At 36.1% G+C, this 23,201-nt stretch overlaps 3 protein-coding genes across 3 annotated transcripts in view; 2 read left to right on the forward strand and 1 right to left on the reverse strand.

The window, feature by feature from the left end:
* LOC109835604 (probable protein phosphatase 2C 77) lies at nt 2,414–17,315 on the forward strand. Its single transcript, XM_020403576.1, is given in 6 exon segments — nt 2,414–2,667; nt 15,649–15,793; nt 16,341–16,514; nt 16,849–17,019; nt 17,123–17,254; nt 17,256–17,315. Coding segments are annotated over 4 exon segments (414 nt in total). The 5' UTR covers nt 2,414–2,667; nt 15,649–15,793; nt 16,341–16,463.
* On the forward strand, nt 17,211–19,773 carry LOC109835763. The gene is made up of 4 exons (XM_020403777.1): nt 17,211–17,303; nt 17,415–17,505; nt 18,181–18,338; nt 19,447–19,773. Exons 2-4 carry the CDS (start codon nt 17,463–17,465, stop codon nt 19,585–19,587), a joined length of 342 nt encoding a protein of 113 aa, XP_020259366.1. The 5' UTR covers nt 17,211–17,303; nt 17,415–17,462; the 3' UTR covers nt 19,588–19,773.
* The window catches only part of LOC109835605 (protein LOW PSII ACCUMULATION 1, chloroplastic-like), a 4,814-nt gene continuing 3,427 nt past the window's right edge, over nt 21,815–23,201 (reverse strand). The window contains exon 5 of the mRNA XM_020403577.1: nt 21,815–21,829. Within this exon, the coding sequence (XP_020259166.1) occupies nt 21,815–21,829 (15 nt within the window). The remainder of the gene's footprint in view (nt 21,830–23,201) is intronic.

Raw genomic sequence — 23,201 nt, forward strand, 5'->3', positions numbered from 1 at the left:
TATATATATATATATATATATATATATATATATATATATATAATCTTGACAACATTGATATATTATCTTCAGGCATTATGTTATGGATATCTTACAAAATTTACATCCAACTACCACTACTGCCGTTCACTACGTTTTGACGACAAACCTAATTTTTCATAACTTAAAAGAATATTTTGTGACCTTTTTATTCGCGAGGATAAGGTATTTTGGTAACTCATATTGTTCCTGTTGACGAGGAATTTTGTGCTGATGGCAGGTTTAGATATCTGTAATTCTCAAGCAAGATGTTGAATGATATTGAAGTATCATCAATCACAAATTGCTAGCACTCCTCCACGACCTCTTGTAAGTCTTGCATATATAGGCTTAATTTCTTGTAGATAGGTTTTTATTTGTTTTGATTTCTTTTTCTCTATCATAACAAAACCTTGCTCATTTTTTATCTTCTATATAGGGTTCTGGAGCAAGACCTAGCCCTGGGTAGGCACCAGCTCTTGGTAATGTCAAAAGGCAATCTGGTAGTTGATTTTGCTAACTGTTTATTTGGGAGTCTTCTGTTAAGTTTGTTACATCTAATTATGTCGTAGAATACATCCTGTTTCACTTTTTTTATTAAAAAATTTCCTTTTTCATGCTTGCTCCAGTACATGTTTTATCTATTTTCAGACCAAGTGCTTCTGTGCCACTCAGTTATTGTGTTTCATTAACATGGTCATTTTTCATAGATCTAATATAGATAAAATGTGTTTATAATATCTTTATTTTTTTAACTACTGCCAAAAATACCTTTCCCAGACTAGCAATTACTAAACTTCGTACTTGAAAACTTTAATTTAGGTGGTAAAGAAGGGAGAACAAGTGGTTGTTTAGCATACCCTTCTCGTCGCCATGCATCGGGACAAGTCGTAAATGCAGGCAGCTTACTAAAAAAACATGGGTAGCAAATGATTCAAAAGAAGCTTTGGTGAGTCGATAGTTCAATATGTCATTGTTTTTTACCTATGATAAGTCAGGTTCAGTGGATATATGCGACATCTAAATTTCATTCTAATAAAAAACTTATTGGAGCCCAATTTGAGAGTGAACTCTACAGGAGAAATATCAATTAAAGTTGATCCATATCTGTAAAAACAAATGTGAAATTCTTTTTAGTTATAGTATCATGGTTTTTCTCCTTTGGTTTCATCTGCAATTGATTTTAATCAATGATAGAAGTGTTATCTTAAGAGTATGAATCTGTTGATACATAAATGTAATTTCATTATTCAATCCTTTTGAATTTTTAAATTCTATCCATATGTTTGACACATGGTTTAAATTAAATAAATCTTAATGAAATGAATCAATAATAAAAGAATAAATTAAAAATTTACCACGTGCATTGCACGTGCAATCCAACTAGTTTAGAAAAATGAGTAACCTAGATGGATCAAACTAGACGAAAAAAATTACATCTAGTTTGATTTGTATAGATTGTCTCAATCAAGACGGAAAATTTCGTCTAGATTAGCAACCTCGACAGTTACCAAATTTTTATGATGTGCCCTCCTAAACGGAAAAATTCCATCGAAGATGCATCTTAGGGTCTGTTTGTTTGTCTAAAAAAAGTGGGAAATCAAAGAAATGGAAAACTATTTCTAAAAAGAGAGTGTTTGGTTTGCTAAAAAAAGAAGGAAATCAAAGAAATGGAGATGAGATGAGATGAGTTGTCACCTTATTATAGGATGATGTGAGTGATTTTTTAAGAAAACTTGTTTTGATGTTGTTTGATTGGCGAAAAAAAATAAAAAAAATGAATTATAAGAAACCTATTTCTTGTAATAGGTTGTTTTCTTTTGTTTGGTTCATACTTAAAAATAAGAAAATAGATGAGATGAGATGAGTTGTCATTATATTATTGGATGATGTGACCCACACTTAAGGAAATTGTTTTCCTAGCTTTTTGGGAGGAAATGTGTGGAAATGAAATGTTAATGAGATGAGATGAGTTGTCATCATCTTATTGGATGATGTGAGTGATTTGAAATGATGAGATAAGATGAGTTGAGTGATGTTATGGATGAAAATAATATTTTATTGGATGTGGTGGATGAGTTGTTAGATGAAAACAATATTTTATTGGATGTGGTGGATGAGTTATTGGATGAAAATAATATTTTACTAGATATGGTGGATGAGTTGTTGGATAAAAACAATATTTTATTAGATGTTGTGGGTGAGTTTTATGGATGGAAATGGATGAAATTGTACTTTTTGAGTTTTCTTTGTTTTCATTTATATTTCTTAGTTTTTTTAGGAAATAACCAAACATGCCCTTAGAGGGAATTTTCGCATTAGAACGGTGGGGCCCACCTCAAAAAAAATTTATAAACCCTAGCTACTGGTGAAAACCACACTTTTGGGACCCACTTCAAAAGTTGATGAAACCCTAGAGCCCAACCCTTACTCCCTCACTCAAATCCACCGCCAGCTCCTCTGATCCACTCGCCAGATCCATATCCGCTGCTCGCTGTGCCCCCTGCTGCCTGACCGCCTGACCCATTGCTTCTGTTGTCGCCTCGCTGCTCCCGCATTGACGGCGAAGAGTTCGGATTATGCGAAGAAGGCGGTGGCGGCCGATAAGCTTGCTGAGCTTGCGTTGATTGATCCCAAGAGAGCAAAAAGGTGATATCTTTTTCTAGTTATTAACTGGAATGGGGCGTTTTGTTGAGGCTATTGGTTTTCTAGTTTCTGTGCGAATTGCTAAAAATGGGGTCTTTCTCTTCCCCGTTCCCAATCTCAAAACCCTAGAATTAGCCAGCAAAGAAATTGAAGAAGGAGATGACTATTGACGATCGTCATCGGTGAGAAGCTTTCAACAATCTCTAATAGCCTAATCTCTCCTCAACAAGGCCTAACTTTTCTCTGCTTCCTCTCATTCTTGATGATTGTCACGGTCTCAATAAGTCCTAATGGCCTGATCCCTCCTCAAAAGGCCCTAATCCTTATCAATCTCTCCAATCCTTGCTGATTTCCCTAATTTCATGTAATCCAATTTCACTAATCTTTGAATCACAAGATCTCTGAATCAAGATTCAATTAATGGTTCAAAGAACGCAAAAACAGTAAAATTCAAAGAATGCAACCAGCACGACATATAAAATTCATAGATTTCAAAGAAATCAGTAACCTAATAGGGGATCTGAAAACAAGAAGGAAAATATTGAATCTTACTCTTCATCCATGGGCCCATTCGGTACACCAAAGGTGAAAATGTCTCGCCTCGCTCCATTAGCGTTGTCGTCGGCGCTGCCATCGGCGTCCATTCGACTGATCTACCGAGAGAGGATAGGATTTTGAAGAGGGAGAGAGGAATATTAGGGTTAGGGTTTTAAAAAGAGGCGAAGTGTCGATTTGGGGAAATTAGGTACATAACCCGTATCCATGTCAGATCAACAATTTAATTCATTGCACAACAAGCACATGGCAGGCCCTCATTAAAAATTTGGCCGGTGATACAAAATTGGCTAATTAAAACACTATATTGGTACAATTAGATCTAAATAAAATATTAATTTAATAATTTAGCTTTTTTTAATCTTTTACTAGTAGTCTAGCACATGTGATGCATATATTAGACGGTACATGTTTGTCACTCGAATTTTGTATTCGAGCTAACTACAAATGACTTTTAATTGAACTAGTATAATACACATGTTTTCCATGTGAATGTACACATTTTAAATTTCAAATTTTTATTAAATAGTAAAACTATTTGTAAATAAATAAAATAGTATAATAAGGTTTATTTTAAAAAATATATGAAATTAATTATTACTGTGTAATTATTGTAAGTGAATGTTTTTCTTAAATTGATCGTCCAATTTAACCTTTTTTTAAATAAGTCCCTAGATCTAAAATTCTTCTTAAATAAAACTAACAATTCTATAAGTTATCTTAAATATGCATCTCCAACTTGAAAGTTGTTAACTCTAAATTAACCAAGCTGTAATAATCTTGCCAGCTTGTTCTTTATGTTCTCTAGATAGTTACACTTGATACCTACAACGTATTACAATAGTTACTTCCCAATCAGTGTTGTAAAAAGTGGCAAATCGCGACGCTATAGCGTCGTGGATAGCGGTCGTAGGGCTTCACCACGCTGCTTAAGGTGATTGCGGGGAGTTTAAGCAGAGAAAACTGCCTTTCGCTCGAAAAGCGCGGAATAGCGGCGGTTTAGCGCTAAAAAGCGCTTAATAGCGCTATTTTCCGCTATAGTGGATCTCAATTCTTTCCCTGAACCCGATCCAAACCCGACCCAAACCTATTTCACATAACCCCCTCACCTCTGAGTCCCGAACCAACTATGCCCTAGCCGCTTCTCCCAACTCCCGACTGTGCCCCTCTCTTCCACAGTCCTTCGGCGACGACTTCTAGTTCTAGCGTCGTCAATGCCGTCTCTGGTCAACACCGACTCCCGTCACCAGCAGCCCCTTCGGTCAAGCCATCTCTCTCTCTCTCTATGGTCAACGCTGACTCTCGTCACCAGCAGCACCTCCGGCGATGACTTCTAGCTCCCGTCAACACCGCTTCCCGCACCAACAACCACCTCCGGAGTTCGGTGAAGCCCATCTCTCTCTCTCCGGTCAACCCATCTCTCTCTCACAGTCTCACGGCAATAAACTAATAGCATCACCTCTCTCTCTTTGGTCAAGCCATCTCTCTTTCCTCCGGCAACACTTCCCTCTGGCAGCAACATCTCCAATTCTCCATCTCTGCTGGGCAGCGGCTTCGTCTGCTATAGAGAGAAAATGTAATAAACTAATAATTCAGGTAACAAAAAATATTTATAAGATTTCTAAGATTATATTGATCAAAGAAACGCAACAATTCAGGTAATGAAAAAGATTTTCGAGTTATATTAAACAATATTTACATGAGCAATCAAAATTCTTCTTAGGGCCTAATAACCTAAGCCATGATATTGTTGTCTGGCTGAGTTAGCAGTGTTGAGAAGCTAATCAAAATGGTTATTGAACACTTGATATCTTTATTCAAGTAGTTTATTGCTTACTTTTCATGAGTAGTAGGGTTTTACGTTTCATGGTACGTTTTCTTATTCTTTAATCTTTATAATTGTAGTACTTTGTTAATATTATATAATTATTACACATCTATTTCATGTTCAGGCATCAAGTATGCATTTGTAGAATTTTTAGATTTTTATATGATTTTTTTTATTATTTAAAATATTTAAATAAATTTATATTTGATCGCTATTTGACTGTGCGCTATTTGACGCTATTTTGCAGCAATAGCCCCAAATAGCCTTAGCGGTACCTTGTCGCGACGCGCCGTTATCCGCTATTAGCAACCTTGCTTCTCATTATAATTATTTAATAAGATAAATTATACTAAACTATTATGAACGTTTAGCCCATATGAACTTTCAAAATTACACTAAACCTCTAACATTTTTGTTTTAAAGAAGACCCCCAATAACTGTTTGAATGTTGCAAATAACCTTATAAATTAGAATAAAAAAATGGCATAAAAAGACATTTTAAAAGTAATTGGACGTTTGGTGTAATTTATCTAAAAAAAGGTTAACACTGGACGATCATTTTAAGAAAAACATTCAATTACAATAATTACACAGTAATAACTAATTTCATATATTTTTGAAAAGAAATTTTATTATACTATTTTATTTAGTTACAAATACTTTTACTATTTAATAAAAAATTTAAAATTTAGAACGTGTACATTCGCGTGGAAAACACGTGCATTATACTAGTTCAATTAAAACCCATTTGTACTTAGATCGAACTATAAAATTTAAGTGAAACATGTAGCGTATAATATACGCATCACGTGCTGGACTACTAGTAAAAGATTAATAAAAAGCTTAATTATTAAATTGATATTTTATTTAGATCCAATTGTACCAAAATAGTGTTTTAATTAGCTAATTTTATATCGCCAACCAATTTTTTGACGAGGGCCTGCCATGTGCTTGCTGTGCGATGAATTAAATTGTTGATCTGACGTGGATACGGATTATGTACCCAATTTCCCCAAATCGGCACTTCCCCTCTTTTTAAAACCCTAACCCTAACCCCTAATATTCCTCTCTCCCCCTCTTCAAAACCCTATCCTCTCTTCGTAGATCAGCCGAATGGGCGGTGACGGCAACACCGACGGCAACGCCGATGGATCGAGGCGAGACATTTTCACCTTCGGTGTACCGAATGGGCCCGAGGATGAAGAGTAAGATTTAATATTTTCCTTCTCGTTTTTAGATCCCCTATTAGGTTATTGATTTCTTTGAAATCTATGAATTTTATGTTTTACTGGTTGCATTCTTTGAATTTTACTAACTTTACGTTCTTTGAACCAGTAATTGAATCTTGATTTAGAGATCTTGTGATTCAAAGATTAGTGGAATTAGATTGCATGAAATTAGGGAAATCAGCAAGCATTGGACAGATTGAGAAGGATTAGGGCCTTTTGAGGAGGGATTAGGCCATTACGGCTTATTGAGATGGTGACAATCGTCGAGAATGAGAGGAAGCAGAGAAAATTTAGGGCTTGTTGAGGAGGGATTAGGCCATTAGAGCTTTCTCACCGATGACGATCGTTGATAGTCATCTTCTTCAATTTCTTTGCTGGCTAATTCTAGGGTTTTGAGATTGGGAACGGGGAAGAGAGACTGAGATTTTGGATCGATAGAGACCATGCAATAGCCTTTCATTTCAGACTTTGGATCCATGGGCGGGCGGAAATGGGCGGGTCTGTGACCTGCCCATTTGTTACATATAAAATTGAAACTGGGTTTTGTGAGGGCTAATAAGCAGGTGGGCAATTGGGTATGGGCTTAGATTGCCATCTCTAGTTTTACCCTTTTCTAGCCACTGAGTCTCCTTTGTTAAGCTTCTCCTGCGAGTCAATGAACTATGGAGCAATAGCACGATTTGATCTGACCGTTTGGGAATCATGACAGATCCCTTGTAGCTCACTTCCCTTTCATCCTTGATAAACTGTCAGCGGTGCTATTCTTCACCCTATTATTGTACTCAATTTTGTAATCAAAATCCATTAGTTTCTAGAGCCAATTGTTGTGTTAGTTTTTAAATGGAGTTTAAATATTGTCGATTTATATCATGTATAATGGCGCCTAAAAAAATCTTGTATAATAGTTATTCTTTGTTACAGTACATGTTTATTTATTTCCTTTTTAAGTTATTTTCTTGTTATTTATATAATTTATTGTTAATTTTAGATCTAGGCTCTTTCCTTTGTAGCAAGTTTATTTTGTTTTTTTTATTTATTGCAATTTTTTCCTTTGTAGACCCTATGTCCGAGCTATTATTGTTATTTATATAATTTATTGTTAATTTTAGATCTAGGTTCTATTCTTTGTAGCAGGTTTATTTTGTTTTTTATTTATTGCAATGTTTTTTCTTTGTAGACCCCATGCCGAGCTATTATTGATGCGATGGAGTCACTTAAGTGGAGCTGTGGTATGTTATTGAATCTTGAAAGTTTTATTTTGAATGTAGACATGGATGTTCCTTATTCAAATTGACATACAAAAGCTAGAAACAAACTGATATGGACACAAACGTGTTATTTTTCAAATTGGTATCCACTTTGTCTCTACGAAGGACATCTAAAATATGGATCAAATAAAGATATATGCTTCATTGGTTTTTTACGATATAATATGTATATATTATGTTCTTCCCGGCTACATGAACTGGTGCCTAGTGTATACAAATTTGTTGATCAAGCATCTTACCATTTTGTTGTGGTTATTACATGTTGATTAAAATTTTCAAAACAATGCATCCATGCTTGAAATTTTTTATATGGAGAAAATGGTATTTTGTAAACTAATGAGTTTGTAATCGTATACATCTTTAGCTTAAGAAATTGAATTTGTCGTGTCACATGTTAAATTCACATTTTTTTTACTCTTGCTATTTTTTCTAAATTATTAGGATGTGCGTCCAGGTCCGCGGCGCCATGTGTGGAGGGTTTTCCATTAACTTTATAGGTTTCGTATTGCGTGGTATAACTCTATTTTTTCTTGGTTTCCTTTAGTTTTGTTTATTAATAGTAGATCATAGGAACGTGCATAATTCACGTGCTAGAAAGAACTTAATTAGTTAATATTAATTCAATACTTCTTGAAATCTAGTTTATGTTTTATTTGTATCTTGATTTGTTTGATTAAGGTTAATACGACATTCTAAATATATATGCATAATTCCCTGGCTTTTTGGTGTTTAGACATGATAATATGTTTTAATAAAAGGAATTTCTCCTTCTCTTTTGTTTGTGTGTGTCTATACACACACACACACATACATATATAAAAAAAACTATAAAATGTTTGTGTTCCCTCTAATCAAAGATCAATAGAACTTGTGGAAAATGCATAATTCATCATGTACCTACATAAAAAATTAGTGTACGATAAGGATACGGATATACATGCGGATATGCATGTCGATACAAGAAAGATAAGAAAACCAAATAAAATTAGCCTCAAATCCCATAATCCAAGGAATGTAGAATGTTCACAAAAGTAATATTGGATTCTTTGATTCATGTGCATTATTTTGATTCTACAGGAAACTGTTCTTATATCTGTCATGCCGCAAGAGCTCATCTAACTCATATAGCAGAGAATGAGTAAGTTTTGATTCTTATCGGCCTACCCTTTATTAAAAAAAGTGATGTTGCAAAGACGCTAGAAATAGCATTTGTTTATTGAATTTATCTGTCCATCTATCGCAGAGATCCGTTTGCACTAATGATGTCATGTATTTTATTGGAGTATCTGCTAAGAGTCCGATCGAGAGATTAGTTTCAGATATTTATGTTTAATTTTGAGGAATGCAAATTGTTTTTAGATTTTCTTTAATTTAGAGATTTCATTATTTTTAGTGCTCTCTAATTTTCAAGTAGGGGCGAGCCTGCTGTTCGGCCTCCTCTAGGCGATTTTCCACCTTGGAGGTGAGCTTCACCAATTTATTTTTGTTCTTGTATTTACTAATATTTGTTGTGCAAGTTGGATTTTTTCTCTCTCTTTTTTTTTGACTTGGAGGTTGTCCTTGCAGTGACTCTGTATCTGCCTATCTTCTCTGGTCATGTTCTGAGCTCGTTTCTATTGTGATGAACGCTTTTCGTAATCCAGGCTGCTCGTCTTAGCTTTTAGAACTAAATTTTTTATTGCAGCAGTGAGTAATTTAAATGAACACTGAAGAAGTGTACATTTGCTGCGTCTCTTGTCGGGCATGCTCAAGATGAGCTAGCAAGGGGAGCGCCGTTTTGGCGGTAAGTTTGAATCATGAGCCCTTATAGCGCTTCTCTACACATAAGTTAAACTTTACATTCGGACTTGCAGTGCTTACCCAAGGGTAAGCTCAGCTGTGTATGCGATACTTTTGATTGCGAACGCGGTAGTTGTGTCTCGATACTGGTCGCGCTGATCTGGTAAGTATACTTGGATTCTTAATTTTTTTCTAAAGCAATTCTATTCAGTTCTATCAAGTAAGATTGTTTTAATCTTTGTTCACAAGTGTTCTGTAGGACATAGCAAGACTATTCCACATTACTGTCGTACTACATGGTTTAAAGGTTTTATGAGAGTGAAACTATGAATGTGCTGCGAATATTGGATTTCTTTTGGGAGGCTTCAGAAGGGAAACAATAAACCTGCTGCGTATACCGGAGTTTGTTTGGTTCGGAGATGTTTAGTTGCAGGGGTGTTTTACTTTTGTTACTGTTTTCCTATTACAATACTATAGGAACTTTGGCCGGAAAAGAAATACCCTAAAGGTAAGAAATGATGCGGACTGATTAAGGTTTGGTGACAGGACGACAAAAAACAATAACAAAAGTAAAACGCCCCTACGACTAAACATCTTCGAACTAAACAAACTCCAGTATATGCAACATGTTTATTGTTTTCCTTCTAAAGCCTTCCAAAAAAATCCAATATTCACAGCACTTCATAATTTCACTCTCATAAAGCCTCTGAACCATGTAGTACGACAGTGATGTGAAATAGTCTTGATATGTCCTACAGAACACATGTGAATAAAGAGTAAAACAATCTTACTTGATGGAACTGAATAGAATTGCTTTAGAAAAAAATTGAGAATCCAAGTATACTTACCAGATTAGCGCGACCATTATCGGGACACAACTACAGCGCTCGCAATCAAAAGTGTCGCATACACAGCTGAGCTTACCCTTGGGTGAGCACTGCAAGTCCAAATGTAAAGTTAACTTATGTGTAGAGAAGCGCTATAAGGGCTCAAGATTCAAACTTACCGTCAAAACGACGCCCCCCCTGCTAGCTCGTCTTGAGCAGGCCCGACAAGAGATGCAGCAAATGTACACTTCTTTACTGTTCATTTAAATTACTCACTGGTGCAATAAAAAGTTTAGTTTTAAAAGCTAAAACGAGCATTCTGGATTACAAAAAACGTTCATCACAATAGAAACGAGCTCAGAGCATGACCAGAGAAGATAAGCAGATACAAGGTCAATGACAACCTCCAAGTCAAAAAAAGAAAGAAAAAATATTCCAACTTGCACAACAAATATTAGTAAATATAAGAACAAAAATAAATTGGTGGAGCTCACATCCAATGTGGAAAATCGTCTGGGAGGAGGCAGAACAGCAGGCCCGTCCCTACTTGAAAATTAGAGAGCATTAAAAATAATGAAATCTCTAAATTAGAGAAATCTAAAAACAACCTGCATTTCTCAAAATTAAACATAAATATTCGAAACTAATCTCTCGATCAGACTCTTAGCAGATACTCCAATAGAATACATGACATCATTACTGCAAACGGATCTCCGTGATCGATGGACACAGATAAATTCAATAAACAAATGTTATTTCTAGCGTCTTTGCAACATCACCTTTTTTTAATAAAGGGTAGGCTGATAAGAATCAAAACTTACTCGTTCTCTGCTATATGAGTTAGATGAGCTCTTGCGACATGACAGATATAAGAACAGTTTTTTGTAGAATCAAAATAATGCACATGAATCAAAGAATCCAATATTTCTTTTGTGAACATTCTACATTCCTTGCATTATGGGATTTGAGGCTAATTTTATTTGGTTTTTTTATATATGTCTTGTATTCACATCCATATCCGCATCCTTATTGTACACTGATTTTTTATGTAGGTACATGATGAATTATGCATTTCCACAAGTTCTATTGATCTTTGATTAGAGGGAACACAAACATTTTATAGTTTTTTTATGTATGTATGCGTGTGTATAGACATAGACACAAACAAAAAAGAAGGGGAAATTCCTTTTATTAAAATATACTATCATGTCTAAATACCAAAAAGCTGGGAATTATGCGTATATATTTAGAGCGTTGTATCGTAATCAATCAAATCAAGATACAAATAAAACATAAACTAGATTTCAAGAAGTATTGAATTAATATTAACTAATTAAGTTCTTTCTGGCACATGAATTATGCACCTTCCTATGATCTACCATTAATAAACAAAACTAAAGAAATCTAATAAAAAATAGAGTTATACCACGCAATACGAAGCCTATGAAGTTAATGGAAAACCCTCCACACATGGCGTTGCGGACCTGGACCCACATCTTGATAATTTAGAAAAAAAAAAGCAAGAGTAAAAAAATGTGAATTTAACATGTGACACACCAAATTCAATTTCTTAAGCTAAAGATATGTACGATTATAAACTCATTAGTTTACAAACTACCATTGTCTCCATATAAAAAAAATTTCAAGCATGAATGTATTGTTTTGAAAATTTTAATCAACATATAATAACCACAACAAATTTGTATACACTAGGCACCAGTTCATGTAGCCGGGAAGAACATAATATATACATATTATATCGTAAAAAACCAATGAAGCATATATCTTTATTTGATCCATATTTTAGATGTCCTTTGCAGTGACAAAATGGATACAAATTTGAAAAATAACATGTTTGTGTCCATATTAGTTTGTTTCTAGCTTTTGTATGTCAACTTGAATAAGGAACATCATCTCTACATTCAAAACTTTCAAGATTCAATAACATACCAGAGCTCCACTTAGTGACTCCATCGCACAAGGTTTTAAATGTCGGCTGACATGTCGGTTTGAGGGCTTAAGCGACACGACATGAGTGTTTTCAACTCGTATATCGGTTTTCAGGGCCAAATCAGAAATATCAGGGCCATATCGGCCAATTTTTTAGTTTTGAAAAATCGACCGATATGACCATTTGTTTTAGATCAGTTTTTTGTTATCGGGTTTGAGGTTTAGTGATAAAAACCCAAACCCGTTTGACTCGTTCTCATGTTTAAGAGTTTCTTATGAACCCGATAGAAAGAAAAGAGAAAATTTAGGGCTGCAACGGACTTAAGAACCGATCACTCCTTTCGTGAACTATGACGCCCTTCCCCCACCTTCATCTCGGCCCCTCGCCGTCCATCTCCCGTTACGCTCCAAAATACGAACCCCAACCGAACCCGAGGGCGGAGGGTATCTTGTCGTCTGGATAAATGAAAGAGGGTGGTCGGTGACTCGTCCGAAGGACCCTGAGCAGATGAAGAAGAAAAAGAAGAGTCTCGGCACTGCCCATGCGACGTTCTGTCGTCGACACTACCTCCCTACGACGTCGGAATCCACCCATCGTCGGCGTCGCCTCTAGAATTTATAAAATATGCTTATATTGAATTGAGGAATGCTTAGATAGTTAGATTACATTTAGGACATGATATTATATATATGCGCACCACCCAATATGGTAATCCGATATTTAGTCCATGTCCCCCGATATATCCCTGATTTTCGCTATCCGACATGGATTTCAGCCGTCCGACATGAACCCAACATCCGATATTTAAAACCTTGTCATCGCATCAATAATAGCTCGGACATGGGGTCTACAAAGAAAAAAACATTGCAATAAATAAAAAAAACAAAATAAACCTACTACAAAGAAAAGAACCTAGATCTAAAATTAACAAGAAATTATACAAATAACAAGAAAATAACTTTGAAAGGAAATAAATAAACATGTATTGTTACAAAGAATAACCATTATACAAGATTTATTTTAGGCGCCATTATACAAGATATAAAACAATAATAATTAAACTCTATTTAAAAACGGGCACCCAAAACAATTGGCTCTAGAAACTAAAGGATGATTACAAAATCGAGTACAAAAATGGGGTCGATAGTAGCGTCGCTGATGTTCTATCAAGGAAGGACGAAAGGGAAGTGGGCTGCAAGGGGATCACTATCATGATTCTCAAATGGTTGGATCAAATCAAAGATGCTACTGCTAGTGATCCATAGTTCACTGACTCGCATGAGAAGCTTAACAAAGGAAACTTAATGGCTACACAAGAGTAAACGCTAAAGATGGCAATCTAAGCCCATACCCAATTGCCCACCCCTCCCACCTGCTTATTTGCCCGCCCAAGACCCACATCAAGAAGGTGGATTGAACCGTTGGGGCAATTTTTATCAGCCCCAACGGTTCAAACCGTTGGGGCAAGGCCATGTAGCTCACGAAAATTCCCCCCCATCTATTTTTACCCAAAAAAAAAGAGGGAAGACCCCGTTCTCTCTATTATCTCTCTCTCTCATCAAAACCCCAAACCCAATCCTTCCCAAATCAGACCTCGCCGCCGCCGCCAGAGGTCGCCGCCTCTGTCGAAGGTCACCGCCGCCGTCAGGGCTTGTCAATCTTGCAGTTAGCCGTCGGTTCTCCCTCAAAAAACCCTAATTGTTCCACAACCTCCGCCGCTACGAATTCAGCCTCCAGTTCGACATCCCCGTCACCTACCCTGCCACCGCCCCCGAGATCGAACTCCCTCAACTCGACGAAAAGACTCACAAGGTTTTATTTCGTTTCGTTTCGTTTCATTTCTCATCTCCCTTCTTCTTTCCTTCGGTTCTTCATTTCTCATAATCTTGCTGGGGACTTCCCTTGGTTTTCTTGATGTGGGTTTCTACTCGTTTAGAGCAAGTGCAGCAAGCTCCCAGTTGGGAGTCCTAGTCAGCAAGCTCTCAAGAGCTCTCAAGCATTTTAGAATAAAAAATTAACAAATTAAGCCTTGAGAGGCACTTCTTCTTTTATGGAGCTCCAACAAGCTCCTAGTTAGGAGCTCCAACAATATCAAAAACCCTTCTTCTATCAAAAAACCTATCAAAAAAACCCCTCTTCTATCAAAAAACCCTTCTATTGCAAAGGTACAAAAGCAAGGAGTTTTTTGTTAAATTTTTTTTTTAATAGCTTGGGAGCTCCCAAACGCTCCACAAATTTGTGGAGCGCTTGGGAGCTCCGTGGCACAAAGCCCTAGGCTTTGTGCCACGGAAGCTCTCAGAGCTCCCTTAGGAGCTTGCTGGAGCAAGTCCAGCAAGCTCCCACCACCACCTCAGCCTTAGGAGGTGGGGTGGGAGCTTGCTGCACTTGCCCTTACATGCCCAAGAGCTGAGCTCATCGTGAGGTCAGTCGTTAAGGAGGCTGCTAGGTTGGATCCGACGATGCCGGCTGCCCTGCTCAAGGCTTCATTACCATGATTGTATTGTTCAAGTGAGATCTCTCTCTATATACTTTACTTTGATGATTTTTTTATTTTTAAAATTTATTTTCCAAAACTCAATTTATAAAAAACTACAGGCGATGAAAGTTATTTATACTTGGCTAAAACTTTAAAGTTGTGAGGCTAAAACTACGAAGTTATGACAAGGGCTGAATGTTATAATTTTATAATACATGTCTCATAGGTTTCGAGCATTTTGGACCGAAATATATCTGAACTTACACAATGTTATTATTTAACTCATTTAAATATATGATCCGTGAAATTTGAGTCTGAATTGGGTTGACTTCATGTTAAAGCCCAACTGTCATACCAAGAGAAGAAAAACCCTCCGATCTCCGCATTAGCAGTAACCAATTCACCCCCTTTGAACCCTCTCATACATGCACTCTACCCTTCCACCCCGAAGAAAACAAACTTAAATAAATTAGAACTTACTGTTTGTTTGGATTGCATGTTCTTTCCCTTTGTCTGTTCGTGTTCTACTTAGCTGCCCTTTACTTTTATTATGCTCAAAACTTGTTTTGCTGAAATCACCAAATTGTTTCGTATATCACCCGGAGAAATTGTTTTGCAACACCATCAAAATAGAGTCAGGTCAACTACAGCTAAAATTTTCTCTTACACTACACTTAAAAGACAATGCAGGAACCGCCAAACATTACAACATGTGCACTGATTCATAGACATGAAGGGAGGCAGGACTGCTTGCCAAAATCTTCTTTTCTGCTACTTTGGACTTCCTATTTGTAGATGGAAACCTGCCTAGGATGTAGTAGAGTTTGAGCGGCAATACTCCAAGGTTTTGTTGTTGTTGTGTGAATGAGTTAACAATTGCTAGAAATGTGCTTGGTTGTCCACCAGAAACAAGGAAATTGGCCTCAACTAATTTTTTTCCCCTTTCAATTGTGTTAGATTAGTGCTAGTGGATTGATTGTTAGTTTTTCTAGGCTGCAATTTTTCCTATTGCTTTTTTTATAAGTATCTTATGTGTGTCTTGTGTTTTGTTTATATGTGGCACAAGTATAGATAAACAGGTGCTCGTCAACCAAGAACCCAAGTTTGCCGCAATGACCAAAGTTTTAGATGAGGTACATGGAGCTAGCAAGAAACCTGAGAGACAACACACATCATTACCTAGGTGAGTTAGACACGATGGGACGTCCAGCCTCAGGTAATTTTTAAAATCTGTTTCTTTGAAAATTTATGATCTTGGATTTTGGTGGTTCTTGATGATTCATCAATTGGATCTTGGACCTGCTGCAATTTTTTGGCTAGGGTCTGATTTTGTTGACTTGGTCGATTATTTTAGGATAACTAATTAGATTTATCCGGTCTATCTCGATAATTGATATTAGGTCAATTTTTCCCTAGTTCTTGATGATTCTTTGATTGGATCTGGGAAGGATCCGCTTTAAATACGTAGTTCATCAACAACAATTTGTTGAATCTGTTGATAAATAATTGTTTTAAGATGGGCTTGATTAGATCTGGAGTCTTGGAACAATAACCCTGATCCTTTCTCTTCGCAAGTTTGATAAAAGTTTAGTTTTTATATGGTGATAAAATATATCCTCGTAGATGTGGATGAAGACTACATTGTCTTGGACCCTTGCAGTTGACGCTCTTTTTCATCATAAATAGAGACCTTATTTGTCACGCATTAGCACATTAATTAACAATATGACTGATGATTTGAGTTGTATATCGATCATTTTCAGTCTTTTTTCGGAGAATTTGATGGGCATGGAGGCCGAGCAGCTGTAGACTTTGTCTCTGAGAAGTTAGGGGAAACTATAATAAGAGCTCTCGACAGGCTTGAAGAAGGAGAAGGCAAGTTAGAAATGGCAATGAGATCAGGATATCTGACTACAGATAGAGAATTCCTTAGCCAGGTATTTGAGCCAACTACCGACGATATGTACCTAACATTAGGACGTATCAAATTAATTACACAGATTTCCTGTGCCATTTTGATTTGGTCTTGATTGATAGTTTGAACTGTTGTATTGATTAAGGCCGTCTCAATATGAAAGTAAAAAAGAAAAATGTACTGAAAAGTGAATAAAAATAAAAAAATGAATGAATAAATAAGTCCTCCATAGCACATAGGATAATGGAACACACACTATCAATTTACGACCGTTACCTCAACATATTTATTATTCACGTAAAACCATTACTTCACAACTAATTATTCACTGAAAATCATTCTTTTCTCTTTAATAGGGTCTTAATAGTGGAGCTTGCGCCGCTACTATTCTACTCAAGGATGGAGAGCTTCATATCGCGAATGTAGGCGATTGCAAAGTAGTGATGAGCAGAAACAAAGAAGCTAAAACCCTAACAGTCAGCCACAATCCGGGAACAGAAAATGAAAGAAATCGCATTGAGAGCTTGGTAAGCTCCCTCGTCCAATTTTTGGTCCCATATTGGATGAACATATATGGTTAAATACGTTTGGACTCATTAATTAATACTTTTTTATCTGGTATCATCACAGGGGGGATATGTGAGTTGCAGAAATGGAACGTGGAGAGTTCAGGACTCATTGGCGATATCAAGATCAATCGGCGATGCAAATTTAAAAGAATGGATCATTTCTGAACCTGAAACAACATCACTAAACTTAACTCTCAGACTGCGAGTTTCTGGTATTGGCTTCTGATGGCCTCTGGGATAAGGTACCTACATAGAACTGTGATACTGATCATATATTTCTCAACTCATACTGATATATTTCTCGATGCGGCAACTCTGAGAAAAAGAAAGTCATATATGATTGAATTGTGCAGGTTAGTGATGAAGAGGCAGTGAATGTTGTATTGAAGAATCGAGAGTTTATGAAGTCATGTAAAGATCTTGTTGAAATGTCTTGTAGAAGAGGTAACAGAGATGATATAACAGTTATGATTGTTAACCTTCAGAGTTTTGTTTAGTTTTAGTGGGTATAGATAAGCTCTCATTTGGGCTTTGTGTATAGTTTTTAATCTTCAAGCAATTTGCTCAATGTTTTGTAGAATACCAGGCAGAGGGAATATTGTAAAAGAAATGAGGATGCCTATTTGGAAAATATTAGTTTTGTTAAATGGAGAATGTTGAAATTAGTTTTGTTGTATTTGGATTTGTTTTTTTAATGTAATATTTATTTCATTTGTTGGAGGATTATAGGCATAATTACCATATTGGTACCTTTAGCGGGATCATATTTCCAATATGATAATAAAAAAATTCACTTGCGATATTTTTTATAATATGTGGTTTTTCATCAGTCATATTGTTAATTAATATGCTAATTTTTATGTGTGCAACAGCTTTCCCATATTTTTGGCTGATTTTTTTTTTTTTTGATTTATATAAAGGCCTCAACGGTTGGAACCGTTGGGGCAAACTTGGCAGCCGTTGGGGTTGGGTCAGTCCCAACGCAATTTTCCCTAACGGTCAATTTTTTAGCCCAACGGTTCTAACCGTTGGGGTCCTGATTTACCCCAACGGTTTCGACCGTTGGGGCAGCCCTGCTTTGTACTCATGCCTGTTTAATTAAATAGTCTTAATGTGCAGATTTCATGTTCTCTCGCGAACGAAGATCTCAGTCTCTCGCGAACGAAGATCTCCAATCCTTGCTGATTTTCCTAATTTCATTCAAGCCTTTTCCAATTTTTGGACAATCCAAAACTTGGTGGAACAAGAGGAAGAAGATTGCAACTTCTTGCAACCAGGTATATCCCCTTCTTTTGAACTCAAAGCCCTAAAGTTTCTCTTTTTCTTATGATTATGAAATAGATTTTCTTTCTATTTTCTTTAAATTTTATTCCTTAATCCTCAAGTTATTGATTGATTGAGTTGTAATTGCTAAGGTTATTTCTGGAGGTAAGTTTTTTTTAATAATTATTTAGGCCCCTAATTTTTGTGATTCTTGTGTACTTCGTGTTGAGTTATGAGCATAAACCTTTCTTCATTTTTTTTAGATTCTTTTGTGAATAGTTGTGCCTTTTTCGATTTTAGAATTGTAGATAGAGGAGCAGAGTATGGTGATTCCTGAATTTTAAATATATTTTAATTTTTGATTCTGTTTACTAAAGATCGTAGGTTTTTTAGGAAAGGATTTTGGACATGCATAACATAGTAGGATGATATACGTGAAGAATATGGGAAAATGAATTAAAAATTAAACAGAATCATTCAAAATAAACATAGTAGGATGATATACATGAAGAATATGGGAAAATGAATTGTGTAATAGAGATTAAAAGATGAGAAAAAGATTAGAAGATGACGAGAAGCCCCCAGGGAAACATACAAATGTTTGAAGCTATGATGTAGAAGCCCAGGTGACATACATACACCTAATACATAGGCATGGCCAAGTTCTCCCCGAAAAAAATGCATATTTTGTCCTGGACTCATGTTGTCACTTTTGGCTAAATGTTGCGTAGTTTCCAATAAGCATGAAATATCTGACTTATGTCCCAATTAGCATGAACATTGAACTTGAAAGTAGCGCAAACGTTATACATCTCTAAGGGAACCCCGCTATTTGGCTCGCGGTCCAACCGCGAGCCAAAAAGTTTTTTCGATCTCTAAGGTAATCGTGTAGTTTCAAGTTACTGAGATTATGGGCCTGTTTGTTTTGATTTTTTTGAAGAGGAAAGTGGTGTGAAAGCCTGCCAAAACTGTCACCGGCAGGCTTTCCTCTTCAAAAAAATCAAAACAAACGGACCCTATGCGCAATGCTAGTAATATTCCTTCGGGTTAAACTCTGTTTTCCTAAAACAGATTGGGTTAAGTTGATTATTATTATTTTTTTGCATGGTGACTTTGTGGAAGCTGATGAGCAAGGTGAACGAAAAAAGAAAGGATTTATCAGTCGAAATGCTTATGCGAAAGAGAGTTGCTCCACTTAGTCAAGGTTATGATATCAGTGATGGAGCCAACTACTTGAGATGGTTGCTCTCTCATGCTCGGTAGATACAAGCTCTTGGAAAAGAATATATAGATATGTGTATATATGTATTTTTATTTTAAACTTTTTTTAGGTATATGACTTGCAAATGTGGCACAATCTATTAGCACTATGACAACATCTTTTGTATTTGGAAGCAAAGTTGGTTGAAGCTATTTATGAACTTAAATCAAGCAACAGTATGCAAAGTTCCTATCAATGTGATTTAGTATTATGTTCTCAGGTGATATATTGTTGTTAGGAAGATTTACATTTTTGTTCCTTAATGTAAATATATATGTTACACAAGCCTGATATATTATGTATTGTATCATCTTTATGTTTGCTAACAGAATTTTTACGACTCTTTTTTTGTTGAATAAGAATTCTATTTCTAGTTCTAATTCTCGAAGGATTCTATTGTGCAAAAGGGCCCTAGAAAAGTTTGCAAAAAACCTCTCAAAAAATTGTAAAAACTCCCTAAAAGTTCACAAATAACCCCCCAAAAGTTTGGAAAAAACCCAAAAAAGTCTGAAAAATCCCCCAAAAGCTTGCAAAACCCCTAAAAGTTTAGAAATGCCCTTAGAAGTTTGCAAAAAATCTCTTAAAGTATTATGTACATAACTATTATAGTTAAATGGGCAAACGGGTGGTCCATTTATTAAATCGGCGGGCAAAACCCACCCATTTGGAATATGTTGTTAAATGTGCTATAAATGGGCAATTGGCAAAGCATGTCTGTCCATCTATGGCCTACCCATTTATTACCTAAACCCACCCATTTAGCACCCCGAGGTAAACCCATGGTCAATTCCAAATCATCCTTGTGCTCAGATAATCAAAGAGTATCATTCAACACCACAACATATGTTTGGCGGGTTGGAATGTAAGACAGTGTGAAGGAGTTGTTGAAGACCCACAACATATGCCAGCGTTGGATTTGTTGCTGCCTCTCCCAGTGCCTAACCAAGTTATGAAAACACAGTCACCTATGTAGTTGTTGACAGGTCGACAAAATACGGCCATCCTCTGGTGAGTTCTTAAATTTTTAGTTTTGCTTTAATGTATTTCCTAGTAAAAGATTACAAAAGTGGGTTGTCATGTCAAAATATTTCTTCCCGAAATGCCTTCTAACACATTCATTCATATATACATGTTATAACCCTAAAAATGATAAATATAAATCACCACAGAGAAGTTGACACGTGTCTTACACTCTGCCTAACCAAAGCACCACACAACCAGGATAACATTCAACTTGGCACGGCTAGCTTGATTGGCCAATATCTCGCGTATCCGAGTCAAAAGGCAGTAGTACTTGGCCAACCTCTCAAATTGAACACTAGCGATATGACGATTCAATCAACATCTCGTGTAACCGAGTCAAAAGGCGGTACTTCTCAGAGCTAGACTTGAGGACTCGAAAGATGACAGTTACCTCGAACCCCTCGCTAGCCGACTACTCTCGCATTAATTGCCCTAACAACATCATCATTACCCTAGCCTCCATAGTCTTTATGACTCATCGGACACAGTCATCACCAAGCACCTACTCTCATTTCCACAATAAATGACCAGGTGACTCACTTCCTTCAGCAACCAACACCTGGCACATGTCTGTTGACTCAACTGCCTAGCTGGACTCGACTCAAGTTACCTTCTTGCCCCTCAAACCCATTATAAAAAGGAGAGGCACTACATGAGGTAACTCTCTCTGGCTTTTTTAACATAACTAAGAGCTAACTCTATATTTCCCCACTCAAGATAACATATTGACTTGATCGTCGAAGGAACAACCGGAGAACTCAACACCGCCCTCTTATGAGTTCCTTCTTGTGCACGAAAGAACAGCAAACCCAAGAACCACTCATCAGAAGGAGTTAGAGGACCCTAATCACTCCACAAACTCTAGGATAACCCCTTGTTTGATAACTGACATCAACATTAGGTCTGTTCGCCACATGACCCCGCCTGCTAGTTTAACATGTGGTCAACTTAAGGGCTATGTTTAACTTAGTAATTCGGGGTATAGCACATATTAATATTTGTCGGTTGAAACAAATGAAAATAAAAAAAAATCAAAATCTATAGTCCAGGAAAATCTCTAATTTTTAATTGTCATTGGATCAAAAATGAACAAAATTCAATTTCAAATTTTGTACGAATATTTCATTTTCATGGAGTTGAAATTAACAAAAATGGACAAAATTTTTGGAAAGCCCATGTGAATAGTAGATTTTGAAATACCCATACTTAATTGACATAGAACTGAAACAAACAAAAAGTAAAAAAAAAATTGTAGATTAGATTTGAATTTTGAAATAAGCATATTACCGTTGGATGGAAATGAATAGGAAAGTTCAAGGAGGCGGGATCAATGCCATAATGTCCCTCAAATCATGTGATATTTTAGATGGCGCGTCAGAGGAGGAAATCCCCTTCCTATGAATACGATTACCCATTAATCTCTGCTCTCTCTGCTGCTCTCTCTCTCCTCTATATATAGTATATATGATTATATTATATATATTATATATATATATATTTAGTATATATATATTATTATATATATTAGTATTATATTATATATTATGACTATACTCTCTTATATTAAGTATATAGTATAATTGTATTATAGTATATAGTAAGTATACAGTGTTATATCTCTCTCTTATATATATATAATATATACTATATATATATATATATAATATATATATATATATATATATATTAATATATAATTAACATATTAAAAATAAAAAACACTATTTCCGGGCGGGCCTCAGGGCCGGGCGCACGGTCGGGGCTTCGGGGACGGGTCCTTGGTGCACGACAGGATTTTGGGACATTTGTGGATGATCCGCTCCGTTGAACTTGATCTACATATTCTAAAACCCCCAACACACCAAATTTGGGTTGAATCCGTCATGGTTTGACCCTTCATCCACTCGTATCAATTTTAATGGTTTCAAATGAATAGAACTTTTTACATGGCTCGACGGAGGGTCAAACCATGACGGATTCAACCCAAATTTGGTGTGTTGGGGTTTTAGAATATGTAGATCAAGTTCAACGGAGCGGATCATCCACAAAGCAGCTCAATCAAGTGATCATCAATGGGTAAGAAACTTAGTGGACGTCCACTTAAGTTGACACAAGTTTTACTCATATATATATATATATAATATGAGAAAATGGGAGGTGAGCTGGCAGCGCAGGAAAATTCCTACGCTGCTGCCACGTGTCAACTTTTAATTCGTTTTTCACACATTTGAAATAAATACTAAAATAACAATTAATATTCGGTATTAATTTAAAATTTAAATAGAACAAGGACTTAGATGAAAAGAACCCTAGACCAGAGAAACCTAGATGGCAAGAGAGCGTGGTTGTTTGGGGAAGATGAGAAATCAGCGGCGTTTTTTGGGAAGGAATGGGTTGGATTTTTTGCATCTAAGTCTTTGTTCTATTTAAATTTCAAATTAATACCGAATATTAATTGTTATTTTAGTAATTAATGCTAATGTGTGATGACCGAATTAAAAGTTGACACGTGGCAGCAGCATAGGAATTTTCCTACGCTGCCAGCTCACCTCCCGTTTTCTCATATAATATACATATATTATACACACACACA

The sequence above is a fragment of the Asparagus officinalis genome, chromosome 3 (assembly GCF_001876935.1).
Source record: "Asparagus officinalis chromosome 3, Aspof.V1, whole genome shotgun sequence".
NCBI lineage: Eukaryota > Viridiplantae > Streptophyta > Magnoliopsida > Asparagales > Asparagaceae > Asparagus > Asparagus officinalis.